Source organism: Protopterus annectens, chromosome 10.part0, assembly GCF_019279795.1.
Source record: "Protopterus annectens isolate FY-2018-M chromosome 10.part0, PAN1.0, whole genome shotgun sequence".
NCBI classification, from domain to species: Eukaryota; Metazoa; Chordata; order Ceratodontiformes; family Protopteridae; genus Protopterus; species Protopterus annectens.
This window is the reverse complement of record NC_056744.1, coordinates 1457873407-1457893863: the sequence shown is the minus strand read 5'-3', so window position 1 is coordinate 1457893863 and position 20457 is coordinate 1457873407. Positions and strand designations below refer to the sequence as shown.

Below are 20457 nucleotides of genomic sequence, written 5' to 3'. Positions count from 1 at the left end.
GTTAGCACACGTAATTTTCCATTTATGTCTTACATCATACTCTGCTAGTTATAACCGTTAAAGATTTTTCATAAGTAACTATAATTTTTTTATCTCCAAAAATACTACAGGAATATGGCCTAGCTCAGCTTCATGAAGGAGCATTGACTCATAACTTCAGAGCAGTCCTGTGCACTATGCTGCTACTGTGTTACTACACATTTATGAGTTTCGTTCTAGGTAAGTGCTCACAGCCAATAAGTGCCCATGATTTACTATAGTCCAGTTACTTAAAATCAAGTTGCTTACAATTGCCTGACTATTATAGTGCTTTAAAGTGGTTCCATAATGTTGTGGTTGCATTTTACTGTTTTTGTTTCTATTTTAGTTCTAGTTTTCCAAAAACAATTGCAGTTGTAGACATTTTTCATAAAGTGTGTTCGCCGTCTAGGAGCTAGTGCTAGCTGTTCTGGTGGCAGAGGGATAATTGCTGCTTTTTCTGGAGTGTTAGCACTATTGTCTAGAGCCCTTGCTGTTTTTTTCTTTGGTTCTTTCATTTCCCTTGCTTGATTTATGCTGTGCATTATGGTACTTAAATCACCAGGGTTGAAACATGCATTTCATAGACAAACGCACTTTTCCGTTTCTAATATAACAACCATGTGAATAAATTAGATTTTTGCTATAAACAGGAGTGGTAAACTGCATGCAGCCAGGTAATGCATTGCACAATCCACCTTGTTTTATTAAGTAGTGTCAAAGCATCCCAAAGTTGCTCTAAGCTTTCTTAATTGCCAAAAAATTGTTCCATGTAGCACTGAACCTACAGTTTGAAGACCTTGCTCAGAGTTGCTACAGTCATATATACACCCCCCATTAGTTCAAAGACTTATTCATTTTGTGTCTGCTGACTAAATTACATTCTTGACTGAGCTTGGGCGTAAACCAGCTAGGTGGCTGCTTACAGCGCCACTCGCACTTTTCCTGTAGAGGAACTTGACAGGCAATTTATTTATTTTTCATAGTAAAGGAAAATGGTGTTCCTTTGATATATATATGTGTGTGTATAAATATATATATATAAATATCCATATATATATATATATATATATATATATATATATATATATATATATATATATATATGTGTGTGTGTGTGTATCTATATCTATATATATATATATATATATATATATATATATATATATATATATATATATGTGTGGTTCTTCTTTAGAACATCGATTTACCATAAACTTTAAAAGAGCGAACTCCTGCAACAGCAAATTGTGCCTCTGGGAAACTAATCACTTGGCCACCACTGGCAAAAAAAAAAAAAAAAAACTAAACAAATTAAACCCATCGAAGTGGGGAGCTGTGCCCCCCACTCCCCCCTACTTAAATATTCCATTTCTGAGATCGCACTACAGTAGAGAAAAGGGCAGAGGTCGGCAGTGGTGGCCAAGTAGTTAGTTTCCCGGAGGTGAAATTCACCGTTCCAGGAGTTTGCTCTTTTGAAGTTCAGATGTTGTCATCTCTCTGATAAGTGAGATGATGTTATGGTACATAAATGTTATTAAGGGGAACAATATATATATATATCCATATATATATATATATATATATATATATATATATATATATATATATATATTTCGCATGAGCCTAGGTTATTACTTGCCACATGCATAGTAACATACCAATGATTGTGGTTTTGATGATCAATCATTTTAGACTCATTAATATATATATATATATATATATATATATATATATATACATACATATATATATATATATATATATACACACACACACACACACACACACACAAACACACACACACACCCGCAGACACACACACACACACACAGGGGGGGAGGAAGGGAGAGAGAGAGAGATTATTTCCTGGTAAACCAATGAGGATTATGGTCAGTCAGAAATGCCAGACTTAGGACTTCTGTCCTCCTGTTTCCAGAGACAGTGATTGTTAATGCAAAGCCTGTCTATGTACTAACAATGAATTTGAGTAACAAAAATGCTGACCTGGCTGTGGGGAGAATATTACCAACAGCTACATTTTGCTTATTGTTCTGACTTTTCATGATTACTGTAATGTATGTGAAGAAACTTGGAACCGTTTAATGTATGGCTACTGTTTCTATGGAACAAAGCTAAAATACAAAGCACAGTCGACCTTTTTAGCTATAACTGCTGGGTGAGGATAGGCATTGTGTGTAGAAAGTTGTTGTTGTATCTTTCGGCTTTTCCCAGTTAGGGGTCGCCACAGCGGAACTCCGGTCCGCTAATAATCGGCAGTAGATTTTTATGTACCGAGTTGCCAGCCCTGAAGCACAGCCTTCAATGAAGGTACACCCATTCACGCATGTCTCCACACAGAAGACGCTTTAGCTGAGAATCGAACAGGACAACGTGTTACTGTGAGGCGACAACGCTACCGCAGCACCACCACCGCAGTTATTGTGTGTAGAAAGTATATGACCTTATTGTTTTTCCCAGTTTAAACAGTCACTATCTGGCTTTATAGGACTATTGTGCACTCTCAGGAATAACATGATTTGTGTGACACAACTAGGAATACCTGTAATGTGTGGTTACTGTTTGTGTGGAAGTTCACAGAGCTGAAATATAATCCTTGATCATCATTTTTTTTATCACAGTAAGTGTACACTGAAGAAGGTATAATGTCTGACTGGAGGTTGGAGTTGTTTGCTGAAAGTAACTGACGTCTTGTTCTTTTCTGAGTTTAAACTGTCACTGTCTGGCTTTCAAGACTAGTGTGCATTTGTGTGAAGTAAGATGAACTAAGGCTGGCATCAGAAGCCAAGGGCAACTAAAAATCCTTTAGTTATATTAAAAATTTAAGGAACGGCACTCACCAATGCACATAACTCATATAATGCAACTCCACCTACTCGGACCCAGTGGACATTGCCAGTATACTGACAGATAAGTTCATTGCAAATTTCACCCAGGAAGCAGCCACCCAAATTCCTCCTATCACTGAATCTTTCACCCCCCCCCCCCTTCATTGATTAAGAACTTGTAGTGAAAGCCCTGTCAAAGTACAGAAACTCTTCTTCCATGGGCCCTGATGATACTGAGTGACAGTACCAAACATGTCCAAGGGGAGCCACAACATAAACTTTAAGCCTGAGCCTAGGAGCTGGCTCAGTTTTGGTGGTGTGGCACATAAGTCATGATGCTGCTTCATAAGTGTGATCCCACTATGGACCCTGGAAATTATAAACCCATCCATCTGACAAGCCTGGCTAACTAAGTTCACAGACAACTTGTAAGCTGTATGTCATTGCAAAGTCCACCCCTTGCCCAGAATCACCAGCAAGAGCTTGCACTCATAAATACCTGGCATATTGAAAATGGGCTCAAGATAAATGCTAAAAGTGCAATACTGTCACATTTGTCAGACAAGCCAGTCTCCCCATCATATAGCATAAACAATATCTCACTTCAAAACGAGAATGTAGTGACAGACCTAGGAACATGAGCAGATAATTCTCTCTTGTCTTGGACCACCATGTAACAGTCATTAGGAAATCTTTCTACTGGATGCAGCTAATTGTAAAGTGAATATCATAAAGATCAAAACTAGGGTGGGAATTGGCAATGAGTTGTAGTAGCAGGACTCTGCTGCCTTAAACATTCCAATGATTTTTAGTATTACTGACAAACACCATCACAGTTACCTATCTATAATAATACACAACAGCTGCTAGTGTATTCCTGCATTACACAAGCTTGCAGCTTTTCCTGTTCTTTCCTGTCAGTTTTAGTGATAGGCACTTTTGCAGTTAGTTATCTGTGAGAGAAATAGTATAGCCAGTTGATTGAAATCATAGTGACAAATCAGAAGCAGTCAATCAAAAAAGGGTGGACACTGTTGAAAAATAGCTGATTGAATTGGACTGAAACTCCACAGTTGACACATCTCAGTAGCAGTATTTCTTTGTATGATTTGTGCTGGCCATGAACTCACTTATATTAGTTAACAGAGAGCCGAATTAGTGCAAGCTGATTTGCCTCTTACTTAAATTATAGTTCACTTTTTTTCCATTGATAGTTTCTTTTAAGGAAACAGTGCATTCAGAGAAAGTACAGTTTTGTACCTACCATAAATGTAGATGTCCGATAGATATGCAACTGCAGTCATAACATATGGGTTGTCCTGCCTCAGGCAGCCCTCGGTCGGCCGAATTCCAAAGTCTGGGTCCGGCGTCGGCTGGTGTCGCCTCCTCTCTGACATCACAACGGCTGGAGTATAAAGGTATCGGCCGACGCCATCTTCTTCAGTGTTTCTTGCCCCAGATGTCAGGTGCCCACTCAGGAGGCTAAATTTTGTAAATGGATAAAAAATAATCCCAAGCATGCACAACAGTAATAAACAGATACACCATAGGAGATACCCCCAGCTGAAGGGAAGAGGGGTAGTGACCCAAAAAGAAGGATACAGAGGGGTAGGAGGGTGGGAGAATCAGACTGCAGTTGCATATCTGTCGGACATCTACATTTATGGTAGGTACAAAACTGTACTATGTCCTTCAAGAATGCAACTGCAGTCATAACATATGGGTTGAATACCATAACCAAGCTGGGGGTGGAAGGAACTATGATAAGGATGGTGTAGCTATAATCCCTTGCAGGACTGCTGAAGCAAAGCCTGCTCAGGATCTGGAGTATAATAGCAGGTGGTAGTGCTTGGTAAATGTATGCACGGAGCTCCATGTAGCAGCCTCTAAAATGTCCTTTGTTGCCACTCCTCTTAGGAAAGCTGTGGAAGTGGCTATAGCTCTGGTGGAGTGTGGCCTAATATTGGCTGGCACACCTTTTCCATGAAAAGAATAGCAAAATCTGATGCAATGTCCAATCCATTTGGAAATTGTTTGTTTGGAGATTGCCTTTCCCTGTACTCCAGCAGCATAAGCTACAAACAGCTGGTCAGACTTTCTGGTGGTCTTAGTTCTGTCCAAGTAGTAGCGTAGTTGTCTGTGTATGTCCAAAGTATGCAGTAGTTTTTCCCCCCTATTTTGAGGATTGGGGAAGAATGTAGGCAGATGAATTGCTTGATTTAGAGACACCCTGGAAATAACTTTTGGCATGAATGTAGGATTTGTTCTTAGGGAGACTCTGTCTTGATGAAAAATGAGGAAGGGGGGCACTGCCATGAGTGCCTGTATCTCCGAAACTCTTCTTGCAGAAGTGACTGCCAATAAGAAGGCCGTCTTCCTTGAAAGGAATTGCATTTTTGAGGATGCTGCTGGCTCAAAGGGAGGAAGAGTTAGTTTTTCCAACACATAGTTGAGGTCCCATGCAGGTACTGGTTGTTTTCTGGGAGGTTTGATATTCTTTATCCCTCTTAAAAACTGTCTTAGCAGAGGATGCGAAAACACTGGAGGGTCACAGTTGTATTTTGCTGAGATTGCTGAGGCGTATCTTTATCGAGGAGTATGAGAGCCCAGTATGAAACAGCTCTGCCAAATATTCCAATATCTGAGGAATACTCAGTAGTTCTGTGTCCTGACCCTTTTTGGCATTCCAGATGCTGAATCTTTTCTACTTGGCTGAATAGGTTTTTCTGGTGGAAGGTCTGCGTGCTTCCAGCAAGATCTCTTGAACAGATTTGGAAAGAGAGCTAGGTGTTGAAGTCATGGAAGTCTCCAGGCTGTCAGATGCAATGTTTTCAGGTCTTGATGTACAGTCCTGTAATTGTGTTGCGTTAGGAGCAGGGGCCATAGGGTCAGAGGCCATGGTTTGGTCCGAGTTATGGTCAATAGCAGTGGGTACCAATGTTGCCTTGGCCAGTCTGGCGCTATCAAGATGCCTGTTGGTTGTTCTGCCTTTATTTTCAGTATCATCTTGGTCAGCAAAGGCAGAGGATGGAATGCATAAATTTTTAGAGAATTCCAGCTGAAGGAGAGGGCATCCATTTTCCAAGCTAGAGGGTGATGAGTCCTTGTGCAGAACTTTTCCAGGTGATGATTTAGGTGAGAAGCAAAGAGATCTACGTCCGGTATTCCCCATGTCCTTGTCAGTTGAGAGAAAATGTGAGGGTGCAACATCCATTCGTGTGGATCCATGAAATTTCTGCTCAGATTGTCCGCTAGTACATTGTCCTTGCCTGGTACAAACTGGGATTGTAAGTGTATCTTCAGGCTCAGGGATTTTTCCCAGAGAAGCATTGTTAGTCTGCAGAGGGGATAAGAATGAGTGCCTCCCTGCTTGTTTATGTACCACATGACAATGGTGTTGTCTGTCCTTATTAGCAAATGTCCTTCTTGTAGTGATTTTTCGAAAGTCTCGATGGCATGTATCACTGCCAACATCTCCTTTTGGTTTATGTGCAGATGTCTTTCCTTTGGCGTCCATAGGCCTTGAATGCATCTGCCCTCCATGTGCGCCCCCCCATCCATGGTCTGAGGCGTCTGTTGTGATCATTTGGCCTGCTTGAGGTCTGTTGAAAGCCATGCCTTTATTTAGTTGACTGGCTTGAGCCCACCATAGAAATTCCTTCTGCGGGTATGGAATAAGTGGGATTATGTCCTCTAGGCTGTTGCTGTGTTGAGACCATAAGTTTTTTAAATACCATTGCAGCTTTCTCATATGAAGTCTTGCCAAAGGTATCAGAAGAATACAAGATGCCATGAAACCCAGGGCCTGCAGGATTTTCCTTGCAGTCAGCTGGGAAAGGCTTGCTAGGCCTTTGAAGTACTCTGGTAAACGCTGCTGTTTTTCCTCTGTGAGGTAGGCCATTTGTGTTTCCGTGTCCAGTTTGGCTCCTAGGAATGTAATCTGTTGGGATGGTAGTAATTTTGACTTTTGAATGTTGACTGTGTATCCCAAGGCCTGCAGTAGATGCATGACATAGTCCAAATGCCCTTTTAAGGTTTGTTTGTTGTCTGCTTGTATGAGGCAGTCGTCCAAGTAGGGGTATATTTGAATCCCCTGCTGTCTGCAGTGTGCCACTACTGATGCCAGGCATTTCGTGAACACTCTGGGCGCAGTAGACAAGCCAAACGGCAATGCTGAGAATTGATAATGCTCTGTTCCTGCAAGAAATCTGAGGTATCTTCTGCAGCTTTGTCTGATTGGGACATGCAGGTATGCCTCCTTGAGGTCCAGAGTGACCAGCCAAGACCCCTTACCCAGCATGGGAAGAAACTGCTGCAACATCAGCATTTTGAACGTTGGCACAATAAAAAAAGTGTTTAGATTTGACAAGTCCAGTATGGGTCTCCATTTGTTTTCTTTTCTTGGAACAAGGAACAGTCTTGAATAAAATCCCTGGCCTTGCTCCTGAGGAGGAACCTTTTCTATTGCTTTTATACTTAATAGCTTGGAAACTTGAGAGAGTGCCTCTGCCCTTTGATGATGTGGCAGGTTTGGCATGCCTTGTCTTACTGGTAATGTGTGGAAGTGGAATCTGTAGCCTTTGTTTATCAAATCCAGAATCCAATTGTCTTTGGTTAAAATATGCCAGTTTTGTGAGAATAAGCCTAATTTTCCGCCCAAAGGTGCTTCTCTTTGAACCTTTGTAGGTGGTACGAAAGTGAAGTCATTGTGATTGTCCCTGTGGTGCAGCTGAACTGTCTGCGCCACTTCTTTGGTTTGGAGGTTGCCATTGGCGGCCCCTGTAAGATCCTCGGTGTTGTCCTCTACCCCTGGCTCGTCTGCTTTTTCCCCTTTGAAACTTGTCAGAGCCGGGGAAGGATCAATTCTTTGAGGGCCAGTTTCTGCTGAATCTCGGTGGCTGAACCTGAAGGAAATCCTTTACTGTCTGTACTGACTTTGCTTTTTCCTCTATGGATTTCAAAACATCTTGTGCAGTGGCACCAAAAAGCTTTTGTTTCTCCAAAGGTGCATCCAGTAACTTTACTTTAACATGGTCAGGCAAAAATTGATCCTTCAACCAAGCATGTCTACGTATTACAGCCCCAGTCATAGCTGCCCTACATGAAGCTTCCAGTGCATCATAACCACACTGCAGAAAATGGTTATTAACCTGCTGAGTGCTATGTATATGATCCTGCAGTGCCTTTTTATCAATAGGCTCAGAAGAGGCTACCTTTTTCTGTAAATCATCCAGGAGAAAATCTTGGTACTGAAACATGTAAAAAAGGCAGTTAAGAGACCTCATGGCTAGGGTAGTGGAGGTGTATACTTTTTTACCCCATCTCTCCAGGGACCTAGCTTCTCTGTCAGCTGGCAGTGGGTTTTTGGCAGAGGAGGAAGCCACTCCATTGGGGCCCTGTGAAATAGTTTCTAGATCCACAGAGTGGGCCTTAAAAAGGTGCTTGTGAGTGTCAGGGACCCTATAATATCTGTCCAGCTTGATAGGAGCAGGAGGAAGAGAGTCAGGGTTGGCACTGGAGTCAGAGAAAACATCATCCAAAACATCCATAACTGGAGGGATAGCCAGTGGTCTGTGCTGGGGGAGCTTGAGGAAAGTACAAAGCCTTTTCCTGGAGTCAGAGAATTCCTGACCCTGCCATTGAAAATGTTCTCTCATGGAATGCAGAACTTCCCCAAATGAGAAATCCTCTGGAGGGGAGGCTGAGGGAATAGATTCCTCAGTATCAGAGTCCTCGTAGGCCTGGAAGGGTTCTTCTTGAGTGTCAGAGTGCTCAGAATACCCAGAGGCTTCATCCGAGGAGAGGTCGTCTGCCTGCTCAGATCTAGGCCTTTTCTCTGCAGGTGGCTGAGAACCCCTGTCCGGATGAGGCTGAGACCCCCTGATAAGGGAAATAAGATCTGCAGCCAGAGACATGATCTGCTTATCAGAGGAAGGGGCCTGGGCAGGCTTAGGATGGGCCTTGGCCTGACTGGTGGCCTTAGCACGTGCAAAGGCCTTGATGGACATGGAAACAGGAGGCCTAGCAGCCCCACGTGCAGGCGTTACCTTGTCCACCGGAATGGTGTTGGGTAGATCCAGAACTTCGGTTTCCGGAGGAAAATCAACAACTGGCACTGGAGAGGTCTCCGAGACCGAAGGTCGTGTTAGCGCTGTGTCGTCGGCCTGGAGCGGTAGACTTACCACTTCCGAAGGAACCGGAGCGCTAGTAGAGGGTTTAGGAGAAACATCGGTAGTGGACGCGGGCCGAGGATGTCGGTCCCAGTCCTTGCGTTTTTTAGCAGATTGGGTTGTCGGTTGTTCCGACGGCATGATATACGCAAAGGATTCACCGAAGAAGTCCTCGGCGAATTCTGCCCGGCGCCTGAGAGTGCGCTTATTAAAGCAGGCACAGGCAGCACAGGCCGAGACCTCGTGGTCTGGGCCCAGGCAGGGAAGGCAGAGAGAATGGAAGTCCTTATGAGGTATTTGTTTACCACAAGACAAACAATTATTAACTTTCTCAATTTGTTCTGACATCGGCTGAGGCAAGAATAAATGTTCTCAACGGGTACTTAGCTTTTAGATGACTTCGGTACTGAAAACACAGGAGCTGACCGACCGGCACTTGCGAACTGCTTCTGCTTCGGGCACCGCGCGGCAAGAAAGACTGAAGAAGATGGCGTCGACCGATGCCTTTATACTCCAGCCGTTGTGACGTCGGAGAGGAGGCGACACCAGCCGACGCCGGACCCAGACTTTGGAATTCGGCCGACCGAGGGCTGCCTGAGGCAGGACAACCCATATGTTATGACTGCAGTTGCATTCTTGAAGGACATCTGTTTTCAGTAGACTATGTCTCTGTGTTCTGCTAGTTGCATTTTTGACCAATATTCTTAATACAGAGTTTTTTTGAATGAATATACATGAGCATCATTGTAGGTAAGTGCTTACATCTTTTTTTTTTTTGTTCGCTGCTCTCCCTGACACCCAAGATGCCCATCAGGCCTGTGTTTTATATGACTCATTCATTGCTCTTGATCACTTGCATCATATGAGTATAGGTGAGAGGGGTAAAAACTGCGGTTCAGGGCATCAACCAGTGGGGGTTGCGAAATGTTTTGTATGTCATTAACAGACTCTTTTTTTTTTTTTCCCAAAAAGAAAAGTACATTACAATTGCTGCTCTGCTGGACCCTTTTTTTAAGTGCAAGCTACCTTTCACCTGCAATAGTAGCTGGAGTGTATGTATATATATATATATATATATATATATATATATATATATATATTCTTTGGCAGTGTTATATTCTTCGCAGTTCCTAGCTGTAAATGCTGCAATACCAGGCTGCCTTCTAGCTACAGCTGTTGTAGAAGGACTCCAACACCCTCTCCCTGGGATGAGTACAATTATGGCTACGCACTCCCATCTCCTTCAACACCCTGGACTCTAGTCAAATGTAGATCATATAGAGTATAGTCAGAGTCAAAACCTGTGCATACAGAGCCAGCTATCGGCAAACTCTCCATTTTCATTCAGTAGTAGGCACTGTCTCAGTTATCATTAGCACAGAGCTGCTTCTGCATCTTCTGGACTTTATATGCTTAGACCTCTTTCTGTCCAAATTAACTTTCTGACCTCATAATAGCATTAGTGACTCATTGTCAATTAGGCATCACAAACATACAGCTCCTAATTTGCTTTGCTACCGTATATTCACCGGCTTTTCTCTAGGTGCATGCTCATACCTGTTCTTGTGCATAATCTTGTCTTGTCAATAGAAGTGTTCCTATATCACTGAATTAGTTATCTTTAACACACATCAGCTGGTACTGTGTTGCTATATCTTCTTGAACCTTGTTGTAGGTTACAGATCTTAAAGTGTGGCTCTCTGAAGCCACATGCAGTTCTTTGGCCACCCATTGTGAGCCCATATCTATTTGATAATGTGACTAGACTCAAAAACAACAAACTGAGACTGGTGTGTTTTAACCTGCCAATCACATTTGATGCTTTAGAGTAAAGTAATAGCAACGTTTAAAACCAGTGAATGCAGGTGCACATCTGTGGATAGATGTAAATTTAAGTTGAGGATTAAATTGGTAAAATCCATCACTGCTGTTAAAATGTTTATGTACAAGTTGTTTCTTGACATCAGTAAATCATTTTTTTGTTAAAAATTACTCTGCATCTTTGTTCTATTTATCTTTTAACTAAAAAGATACACTCATATTTCAGAATCTTTAGCTGTTTATAGAATTTCAGAAATAACTAATGTGATAGTGTTCAATCTCGCCGTTTGTTCTCACACATGGGTTCGGAGCCGATCCTCGGCTCCGTGCCGGCCTCTTGCAAGCTCTGCATCGAGAAGAAGCTTGAGACAATCTAATACCCACAATCCCCCTCTGCCTTTACCTCAGATCTAGTTTGCCGCTGCTGCATACGCATCGTTGGGAGCTAGCTCGAGAGTTTCTAAGCTAAGATATAACTTTTTTGTTATATTTTATTAAGATTCTAGTCTAATTGATATTTCTCAGGTTAACTGTGTGATTGTGTTGTGGTTCCGTGAATTTATTGGTACGGTTAACTTTAATTATCGGTTAAATATTTGTCGGGGCCTACACCCTTCATATTTTACCTAGGAAAATTTTACCGGATTTGACAATTTCATCGGTTTTGACTAACTTTATCGGACTTGACTGTTTTATTGGATTTGTCTTTCTTCACCTGTAATGTCTGAGAAGGTAAAGTCTGGTTTCAAGCGTTGTCAGTGTGGCCAGAAAATGTCGGTCACTGACAACCATAGTTCCCGCGTCTACTGCCTTGGCCCTCTCCACTTACAAGAGGATTGCTCCATCTGTCACTCTTTTTAGTGGGAGGGTCATGACAGATAGGCGCAGGAAACTAATGGACAGAGGTCTATTGAAACCTGCTTTCCAAGAGGCTCTGGATGCTTCTGACCAGGCATCGAAGCCCTCTAAGGAGTCGAAGACGCCGGAGCCTAAGTCATCGGCTCCGAGCTCTTCACAAACGTTAGATCACCGGTTCCACAGACTTCGGGCCGAGTGTTCAGCTGATATCGGTTCCTGAGCCTCGAGTCTTGGAACCGTGATGGAGCTCCTCCTTCGACCATATTGAGGTCGGCTCCGTCTTCGGTTCCTTCGACCGCTCTTCCTCCAAACTTTCGGATGTCGATGTGGATCACGTGGTGCAGAAGTTATTGGAGCATTCGCCCTCTCCAAACTTATTTCGGTTTCCACCCAGTTGGTGTCGAAACTTGAAGGCCTCCTGTATCTCCATCCATTCCTCCTCCGAGACCGATTCAGTCTTTGGAGCCGGAAGAGGCTGATCTACTGATTGTGGAGCCTCGGGTCCAGAACCGTCCTTTTCTCGGTCTGTTCCTCACCTCGACTCCGTCCTGCACCGAGTCTCGGAGCCGACGGTCTGGTCTTGGTTCCGGGGCCGAGTCGAACCGACGTCGGTTCCGACTCTCCCTCGGGCCTCGGCGCGGATCGATTCGGCCCGTCCTCAGGGTCGATGCCTTCGTGCCTGTGTCGGGATTCTTCCCATTTCTTCGGAACCGGGGACTCTTCGATGCGGGACCCGGGAGCGTTCGACCTGATGAGGAAGGTGTTGTCTACCCAGACAACCACATCAGTGGAAGCAGTTTCTCCTCCCCATAAAGGGCCTTTGTCTTCATCTGCACCCACGGCCGCATCCAAGCGTCGGGCACCAGTGTCTCAGCCACCCCTGGAGGTGCCCCTCTTCCTCCGAGGCTTCTTCGGATGCTCCCCACGAGGAAGTCCCTAGGAAGAGATTGTGTAAGAGGAGACACTTGGATTCTCCACAGGAATCCTTGACATCTGATACTGACTTAGATGAGTCAGAGGGTCCCCTAAGTCACCTTCATAAGATGTCTCTTTTCGACATATTGGAGATCCTGAAGCAGAGAGGTGACTGGCAGTCCCTTCCCCTTCTGAGGATGAGTCAGTTCTGCTGAAGGCATTTGGTGCTCGCCCTTCCTCCTCCTGGGTCACTCCGCCCGACGAACTAATGGAACTAATTGCTCAAGGGCGTGGAGGCTCCTGACACAGTGGAACCTGTTCCAAGGAAACCTAACAAATACATCACAGCACCTCAGGATAAGTCCTACCTTACAAAAGGAGTGCCAGTAGACGCTATGGTGGTGACAGCGGCCACGAAAAAGGAGATGTCGGAGTCTTCTTCTGTCCATCCTCCTAATAAAGACTCTAGGACGATGGATAGATACGGAAGCGCATTTTTAGTTCAGCGGCTTTTTCCATGCGGTCCCTGAACTATCTGACCCATTTTACACGACTACAGAGGATCTAGTCAAAGAGTTGGAAGATACCCTCCAGGGTGCTACAGATGCAGCTGTCTCAGAGAAAGTGACAGGCGCAACTTAATACCCTAACATCGATTGTTAACTCGTCCATGAGGCTGATTTCCTACGCAGCCGGTTCGAGTAGGGCAGCAGCTTAAAAAAAAAAAAAAAAAAAAAAAAAAAAAAAAAAAAAAAAAAAAAAAAAAAAAAAAAAAAAAAAAAAACCCCCCCCCCCCCCCCCCCCCCCCCCCCCCCCCCCCCCCCCCCCCCCCCCCCCCCCCCCCCCCCCCCCCCCCCCCCCAGCACTCCTGAGAGGAGGCCCGACTGTCCTGCTCTGGAGGCAGTGGGGTCGCTTCTTTATACCCTCAGGCCTGGCAAAATTTTAACTACAGACAAGTGGGTAAAAGCTGGTTACCAGAGGTTACAACATACCCTTTCTATCCCATCCCATTCCAAAGAAAAGACTCCCAAAAAAAAAAAAAAAAAAAAAAAAAAAAAAAAAAAAAAAAAAAAAAAAAAAAAGGGGGGGGGGGGGGGGGGGGGGGGGGGGGGGGGGGGGGGGTGACTATGTGATCATGAATGCTAGATGTCTACATCACAAATGGCTCAGGCTCAGGATTTTTCCCAGAGAAGCATTGTTAGTCTGCAGAGGGATAAGAATGAGTGCCTCCCTGCTTGTTTATGTACCACATGACAGGTGTTGTCTGTCCTTATTAGCAAATGTCCTTCTTGTAGTGATTTTTGAAAGTCTCGATGGCATGTATCACTGCCAACATCTCCTTTGGTTTATGTGCAGATGTCTTTCCTTTGGTCCATAGGCCTTGAATGCATCTGCCCTCCATGTCCCCCATCCATGGTCTGAGGCGCTGTTGTGATCATTTGGCCTGCTTGAGGTCTGTTGAAAATGCCTTTGTTTAGTTGACTGGCTTGAGCCCACCATAGAAATTCCTTCTGCAGATGGAATAAGTGGGATTATGTCCTCTAGGCTGTTGCTGTGGTGAGACGATAGGTTTTTTAAATAACATTGCAGCTTTCTCATATGAAGTCTTGCCAAAGGTATCAGAAGAATCCAAGATGCCATGAAACCCAGGGCCTGCAGGATTTTCCTTGCAGTCAGCTGGGAAAGTTGCTAGGCCTTTGAAGTACTCTGGTAAACTGCTGTTTTTCCTCTGTGAGGTAGGCCATTTGTGTTTCCGTGTCCAGTTTGGCTCCTAGGAATGTAATCTGTTGGGATGGTAGTAATTTGACTTTTGAATGTTGACTGTGTATCCCAAGGCCTGCAGTAGATGCATGACATAGTCCAAATGCCCTTTAAGGTTTGTTTGTTGTCTGCTTGTATGAGGCAGTCGTCCAAGTAGGGTATATTTGAATCCCTGCTGTCTGCAGTGTGCCACTACTGATGCCAGGCATTTCGTGAACACCCACGTAGAAACCCGGCAATGCTGAGAATTGATAATGCTCTGTTCCTGCAAGAAATCTGAGGTATCTTCTGCAGCTTTGTCTGATTGGGACATGCAGGTATGCCTCCTTGAGGTCCAGAGTGACCAGCCAAGACCCCTTGCCCAGCATGGGAAGAAACTGCTGCAACCAGCATTTTGAACTTTGGCACAATAAGAAAAGTGTTTAGATTTGACAAGTCCAGTATGGGTCTCCATTTGTTTTCTTTTCTTGGAACAAGGAACAGTCTTGAATAAAATCCCTGGCCTTGCTCCTGAGGAGGAACCTTTCTATTGCTTTTATACTTAATAGCTTGAAACTTGAGAGAGTGCCTCTGCCCTTTGATGATGTGGCAGGTTTGGCATGCCTTGTCTTGGTAATGTGTGGAAGTGGAATCTGTACCTTTGTTTATCAAATCCAGAATCCAATTGTCTTTGGTTAAAATATGCCAGTTTTGTGAGAATAAGCCTAATTTTCCAAAGTGCTTCTTTGAACCTTTGTAGGTGAAAGTGAAGTCATTGTGATTGTCCCTGTGGTGCAGCTGAACTGTCGCCCCTTTTTGGAGGTTGCCATTGGCGGCCCTGTAAGATCCTCGGTGTTGCCTCTACCTGGCTCGCCTTTTTCCCTTTGAAACTTGTCAGAGCCGGGGACAATTCTTTGAGGCCAGTTTCTGCTGAATCTGGTGGCTGAACCTGAAGGAAATCCTTTACTGTCTGTACTGACTTTGCTTTTTCCTCTATGGATTTCAAACATCTTGTGCAGTGGCACCAAAAGCTTTTTTTTCCAAAGGTGCATCCAGTAACTTTACTTTAACATGGTCAGGCAAAATTGATCCTTCAACCAAGCATGTCTCGACAGCCCCAGTCATAGCTGCCCTACATGAAGCTTCCTGACACAGTGGAACCGTCCAAGGAAACCTAACAAATACATCACAGCACCTCAGGAAAGTCCTACCTTACAAAAGGAGTTCCAGTAGACGCTATGGTGGTGGCAGCAGCCACAAAAAGGAGATGTCGGAGTTTTCCCTCATCTGTCCATCCTCCTAATAAAGATTCTAGGACGATGGAAGATACGGAAGCGCATTTTTAGTTCAGCGGCTTTTTCCATGGGGTCCCTGAACTATTTGACCCATTTTACACGACTACAGAGGGATCTAGTCAAAGAGTTGGGAGATACCCTCCAGGGTACTACAGATGCGCTGTCTCAGAGAAAGTGACAGCAACTTAATACCCTAACATCCATTGTTAACTCGTCCATGAGGCTGATTTCCTGGGGCAAGGGTTCGAGTAGGGCAGCAGCTTCAGCGATTGCTCTTCGTAGACAATCCTGGATGCGCTTATGTTTGGAAGCCTTCAAGTCTTCCTTTACTAACGCCCCATTTGAGGTGCCACTCTTTTGGCCCCAAAGTAAAGGAGACCCTTACCCGGTGTGAAAAAGGAGGGAAAGACTCTGTCTGCTGTCGGGGTCCGCTTTTCCACCCCAACCAGACCGTACCCCAAAGGGCAAGCGGGGGGAAAATGTGGTTTCAAAACCCCCAAAGGGGTCTTTCCCAGGCACACAGGGTGACCCCCCCTCTAGAGGCCGAGGGGGGGGGCAGAGGTGGAAGACGCCCCCCTGGCGGCAGAGGGGTCCGCAACATCAAGGTGACAGGGATACACCCCCTGGGAAACCTTTCCAGCACTCCTGTGAGGAGGCCCGACTGTCCTGCTCTGGGGGCAGTCGGGGTCGCTCTTTATACCCTCAGGCCTGGCAAAATATAACTACAGACAAGTGGGTAAAAGCGTGGTTACCAGAGGTTACAACATACCCTTCTATCCCATCCCATTCCAAAGAAAAGACTCCCAGATGTACCGCCCCATCTGGAGCCAGCAGCTTAGAAATTTCAAAGCTGCTAGAAAAAGTCATCCAACCAGTCCCAGCGGACCAGCAAGGATTCGGGACTTACTCAAGGTTCTTTTAGTTCCAAAGAAAACAGGGGACTGGAGGCCCATTCTGGACCTAAGCTACCTCAATACCCTTTGTCAAGAAAGAAAAGTTCAATGGTCACGCTTCAATCGATCCTTCCATTCTTACAGAAGGGCTGGATGTGCTCAATAGATCTGAAAGGGTGCATACTACCACATCAAAATGGCCAGGGCATCCAGAGATCATTTCGCCCGGCTGGGAGCCAGTCACTTTCAATTTGAGCCCTGCCCTTTGGTCTGACCTCAGCCCCCAGGGTCTTCACCAAATGCATGGCAGTGGTAGCGTCTCACTTGAGCGCCAGGATTCCAGGTGTTTCCGTTTCTGGACGCCTGGCTCCTTTCTGCCACCCCCCGGCCAACTATCAGGCCAGAGACTTTGTTCTTCAACTGTGTTTCACCTGGGGAATTTCCGTAAATTCGGAAAATCCTTACTTAAACCATCACAAAATATCTTGTTCATAGGAGCAAAATTAAACACATGTCAGTTATTCTAGGCTTCCCCAGAAAGGATATCACTTCAGACTCACATACCTTCTCTTTTGTAAAGGGAAATCTCCGCAAAACTGGGACTGAAGGGTTTTTGGGTCATGTCAGCCTCCCCTTTTTGCAACCCTTGGGAAGGCTGCACATGAGAGTTCTACAATGGCTACTGTTTGCACAATGGTCGTTCAACAACTACGTCTAACACACGAGAATCTTATAACAAAAAAAAAAAAGATCTAAACTGGTGGCTTCAAAGCAACCCCCAAAGGGAGACCAGTGCTACCCCCCGTTACGGTGACCACGGAGCTTCCTGATAGGGTGGGGGCATCTTTCAGGGACAGAACCAAGGTTTAAAGGACCAATTTGGAGTACAATCTGCACATCAATGTTCTAGAGTTGAGGGCAGTGTTTCTGGTAAAACTTTGCTCCCCTTCTTCCTCTAGGGACTATTGCAGTTCAGACGGACAACATGTCTGTAGTCTGGTACATAAACAAGCAAGGGGGAAACCCAAATCCTATCAACTATGCAGAGGCCATGAGAATTTGGCATGGGCGGGGTCCACGGGTCGCCTAATAAAAGCACATCCCGGGTCATCCAACGCCCTAGCCGACAGGCTGAGCAGAGCAAATTTTGTTAAAAGTGGTCTCAAACAGTCAGGGGGAAAGGATTTTTCGACTGGGGCAGCCTTCCTGCGACTGTTTGCCTCCAATGAACGCCAAATGCAGGAGCTACTTTGCCTATTACCCTCCAGGGAAGTCCCCAGGGGCGCACTGGTTTCATTGGCCCGGACTCCTGACATTTCCTCCATTTCCTCTGATATCAAAGTTTCTCCAGAAAGCCAGGAACCTACAGGACGATAATCCTCATTGCCCATTCTGGCCTCGTCAAATTTGGTTTCCTTCCTGAAGATACACTGCATTGGGACCCTGGATTCTGGACCCAGAGCCAGATCATTTACTCACTGCAGGGGTTCCCCCTGGTCCTCCATCTAGCAGCCCCCAAAACAGAGGTTATCTTTTCAAGCAGTCCCGGATATATTGGTGGCCCCTAAAACTTCCACTACAAAACATATCAGAAATGGAAATTTGTTTTTGGGGAATACACACCCTGGATCCCCTTTTGCTCCTTTTAATGACCAAAAAAAAGGGGTTTTTCTGATTAGATCCAGAACTCGGGTCACACGAGACTTCTGGGTGAACATCGGAACCGGGCGCTAGTAGAGGGTTTAGGAGAAACATCGGTAGTGGGCCGGGCGAGGATGTCGGTCCCGGTCCTTGGTTTTTAGCAGATTGGGTTGTCGGTTGTTCCGACGGCATGATATAAAAGCGATTCACCAAGAAGTCCTCGGCGAATTCTGCCCGCGCCTGAGAGTGCGCTTATTAAAGCAGGCACAGGCAGCACAGGCCGAGACCTCGTGGTCTGGGCCCAGGCAGGAAGGCAGAGAATGGAAGTCCTTATGAGGTATTTGTTTACCACAAGACAAACAATTATTAACTTTCTCAATTTGTTCTGACATCGGCTGAGGCAAGAATAAATGTTCCCCAACGGGTACTTATCTTTAGTTGACTTCGGTACTGAAAACACAGGAGCTGACCGACCGGCACTTGCGAACTGCTTCTGCTTCGGGCACCGGCGGCAAGAAAAGACTGAAGAAGATGGCGTCGACCGATGCCTTTATACTCCAGCCGTTGTGACGCCGGGAGAGGAGGCGACACCAGCCGACGCGGACCCAGACTTTGGAATTGCCGACCGAGGGCTGCCTGAGGCAGGACAACCCATATGTTATGACTGCAGTTGCATTCTTGAAGGACATCTGTTTTCAGTAGACTATGTCTCTGTGTTCTGCTAGTTGCATTTTGACCAATATTCTTAATACAGAGTTTTTTTGAATGAATATACATGAGCATCATTGTAGGTAAGTGCTTACATCTTTTTTTTTTTTGTTCGCTGCTCTCCCTGACCCCCAAGATGCCCATCAGGCCTGTGTTTTATATGACTCATTCATTGCTCTTGATCACTTGCATCATATGAGTATAGGTGAGAGGGGTAAAAACTGCGGTTCAGGGCATCAACCAGTGGGGGTTGAGAAATGTTTTGTATGTCATTAACAGACTCTTTTTTTTTTTTTTCCCAAAAAGAAAAGTACATTACAATTGCTACTCTGCTGGACCCTTTTTTTAAGTGCAAGCTACCTTTCACCTGCAATAGTAGCTGGAGTGTATATATATATATATATATATATATATATATATATATATATATATACACACATATATTCTTTGGCAGTGTTATATTCTTCGCAGTTCCTAGCTGTAAATGCTGCAATACCAGGCTGCCTTCTAGCTACAGCTGTTGTAGAAGGACTCCAACACCCTCTCCTTGAGATGAGTACAATTATGGCTACGCACTGCCATCTCCTTCAACACCCTGGACTCTAGTCAAATGTAGATCATATAGAGTATAGTCAGAGTCAAAACCTGTGCATACAGAGCCAGCTATCGGCAAACTCTCCATTTTCATTCAGTAGTAGGCACTGTCTCAGTTATCATTAGCACAGAGCTGCTTCTGCATCTTCTGGACTTTATATGCTTAGACCTCTTTCTGTCCAAATTAACTTTCTGACCTCATAATAGCATTAGTGACTCATTGTCAATTAGGCATCACAAACATACAGCTCCTAATTTGTTTGCTACCGTATATTCACCGGCTTTTCTCTAGGTGCATGCTCATACCTGTTCTTGTGCATAATCTTGTCTTGTCAATAGAAGTGTTCCTATATCACTGAATTAGTTATCTTTAACACACATCAGCTGGTACTGTGTTGCTATATCTTCTTGAACCTTGTTGTAGGTTACAGATCTTAAAGTGTGGCTCTCTGAAGCCACATGCAGTTCTTTGGCCACCCATTGTGAGCCCATATCTATTTGATAATGTGACTAGACTCAAAAACAACAAACTGAGACTGGTGTGTTTTAACCTGCCAATCACATTTGATGCTTTAGAGTAAAGTAATAGCAACGTTTAAAACCAGTGAATGCAGGTGCACATCTGTGGATAGATGTAAATTTAAGTTGAGGATTAAATTGGTAAAATCCATCACTGCTGTTAAAATGTTTATGTACAAGTTGTTTCTTGACATCAGTAAATCATTTTTTTGTTAAAAATTACTCTGCATCTTTGTTCTATTTATCTTTTAACCAAAAAGATACACTCATATTTCAGAATCTTTAGCTGTTTATAGAATTTCAGAAATAACTATTCCTACCCTTTAGGTTGTGGAAACCCTCATTTAATAAGCACTCACATAGGTTCATAGGTTCATACTAGGCTACCTGCCCTAGGGCATTTATAAGCCTAGCCAGAGTGTGTTTGGCTTTCGCC

General features: G+C 44.5%; 1 protein-coding gene across 1 annotated transcript in view; it reads left to right on the top strand.

Annotated features, from left to right (window-relative positions):
• Nucleotides 1-20457, top strand: part of TTC39A (tetratricopeptide repeat domain 39A) — a 2407335-nt gene that overhangs the window by 1559801 nt on the left and 827077 nt on the right. The window contains exon 9 of the mRNA XM_044086086.1: nt 111-219. Within this exon, the coding sequence (XP_043942021.1) occupies nt 111-219 (109 nt within the window). The remainder of the gene's footprint in view (nt 1-110; nt 220-20457) is intronic.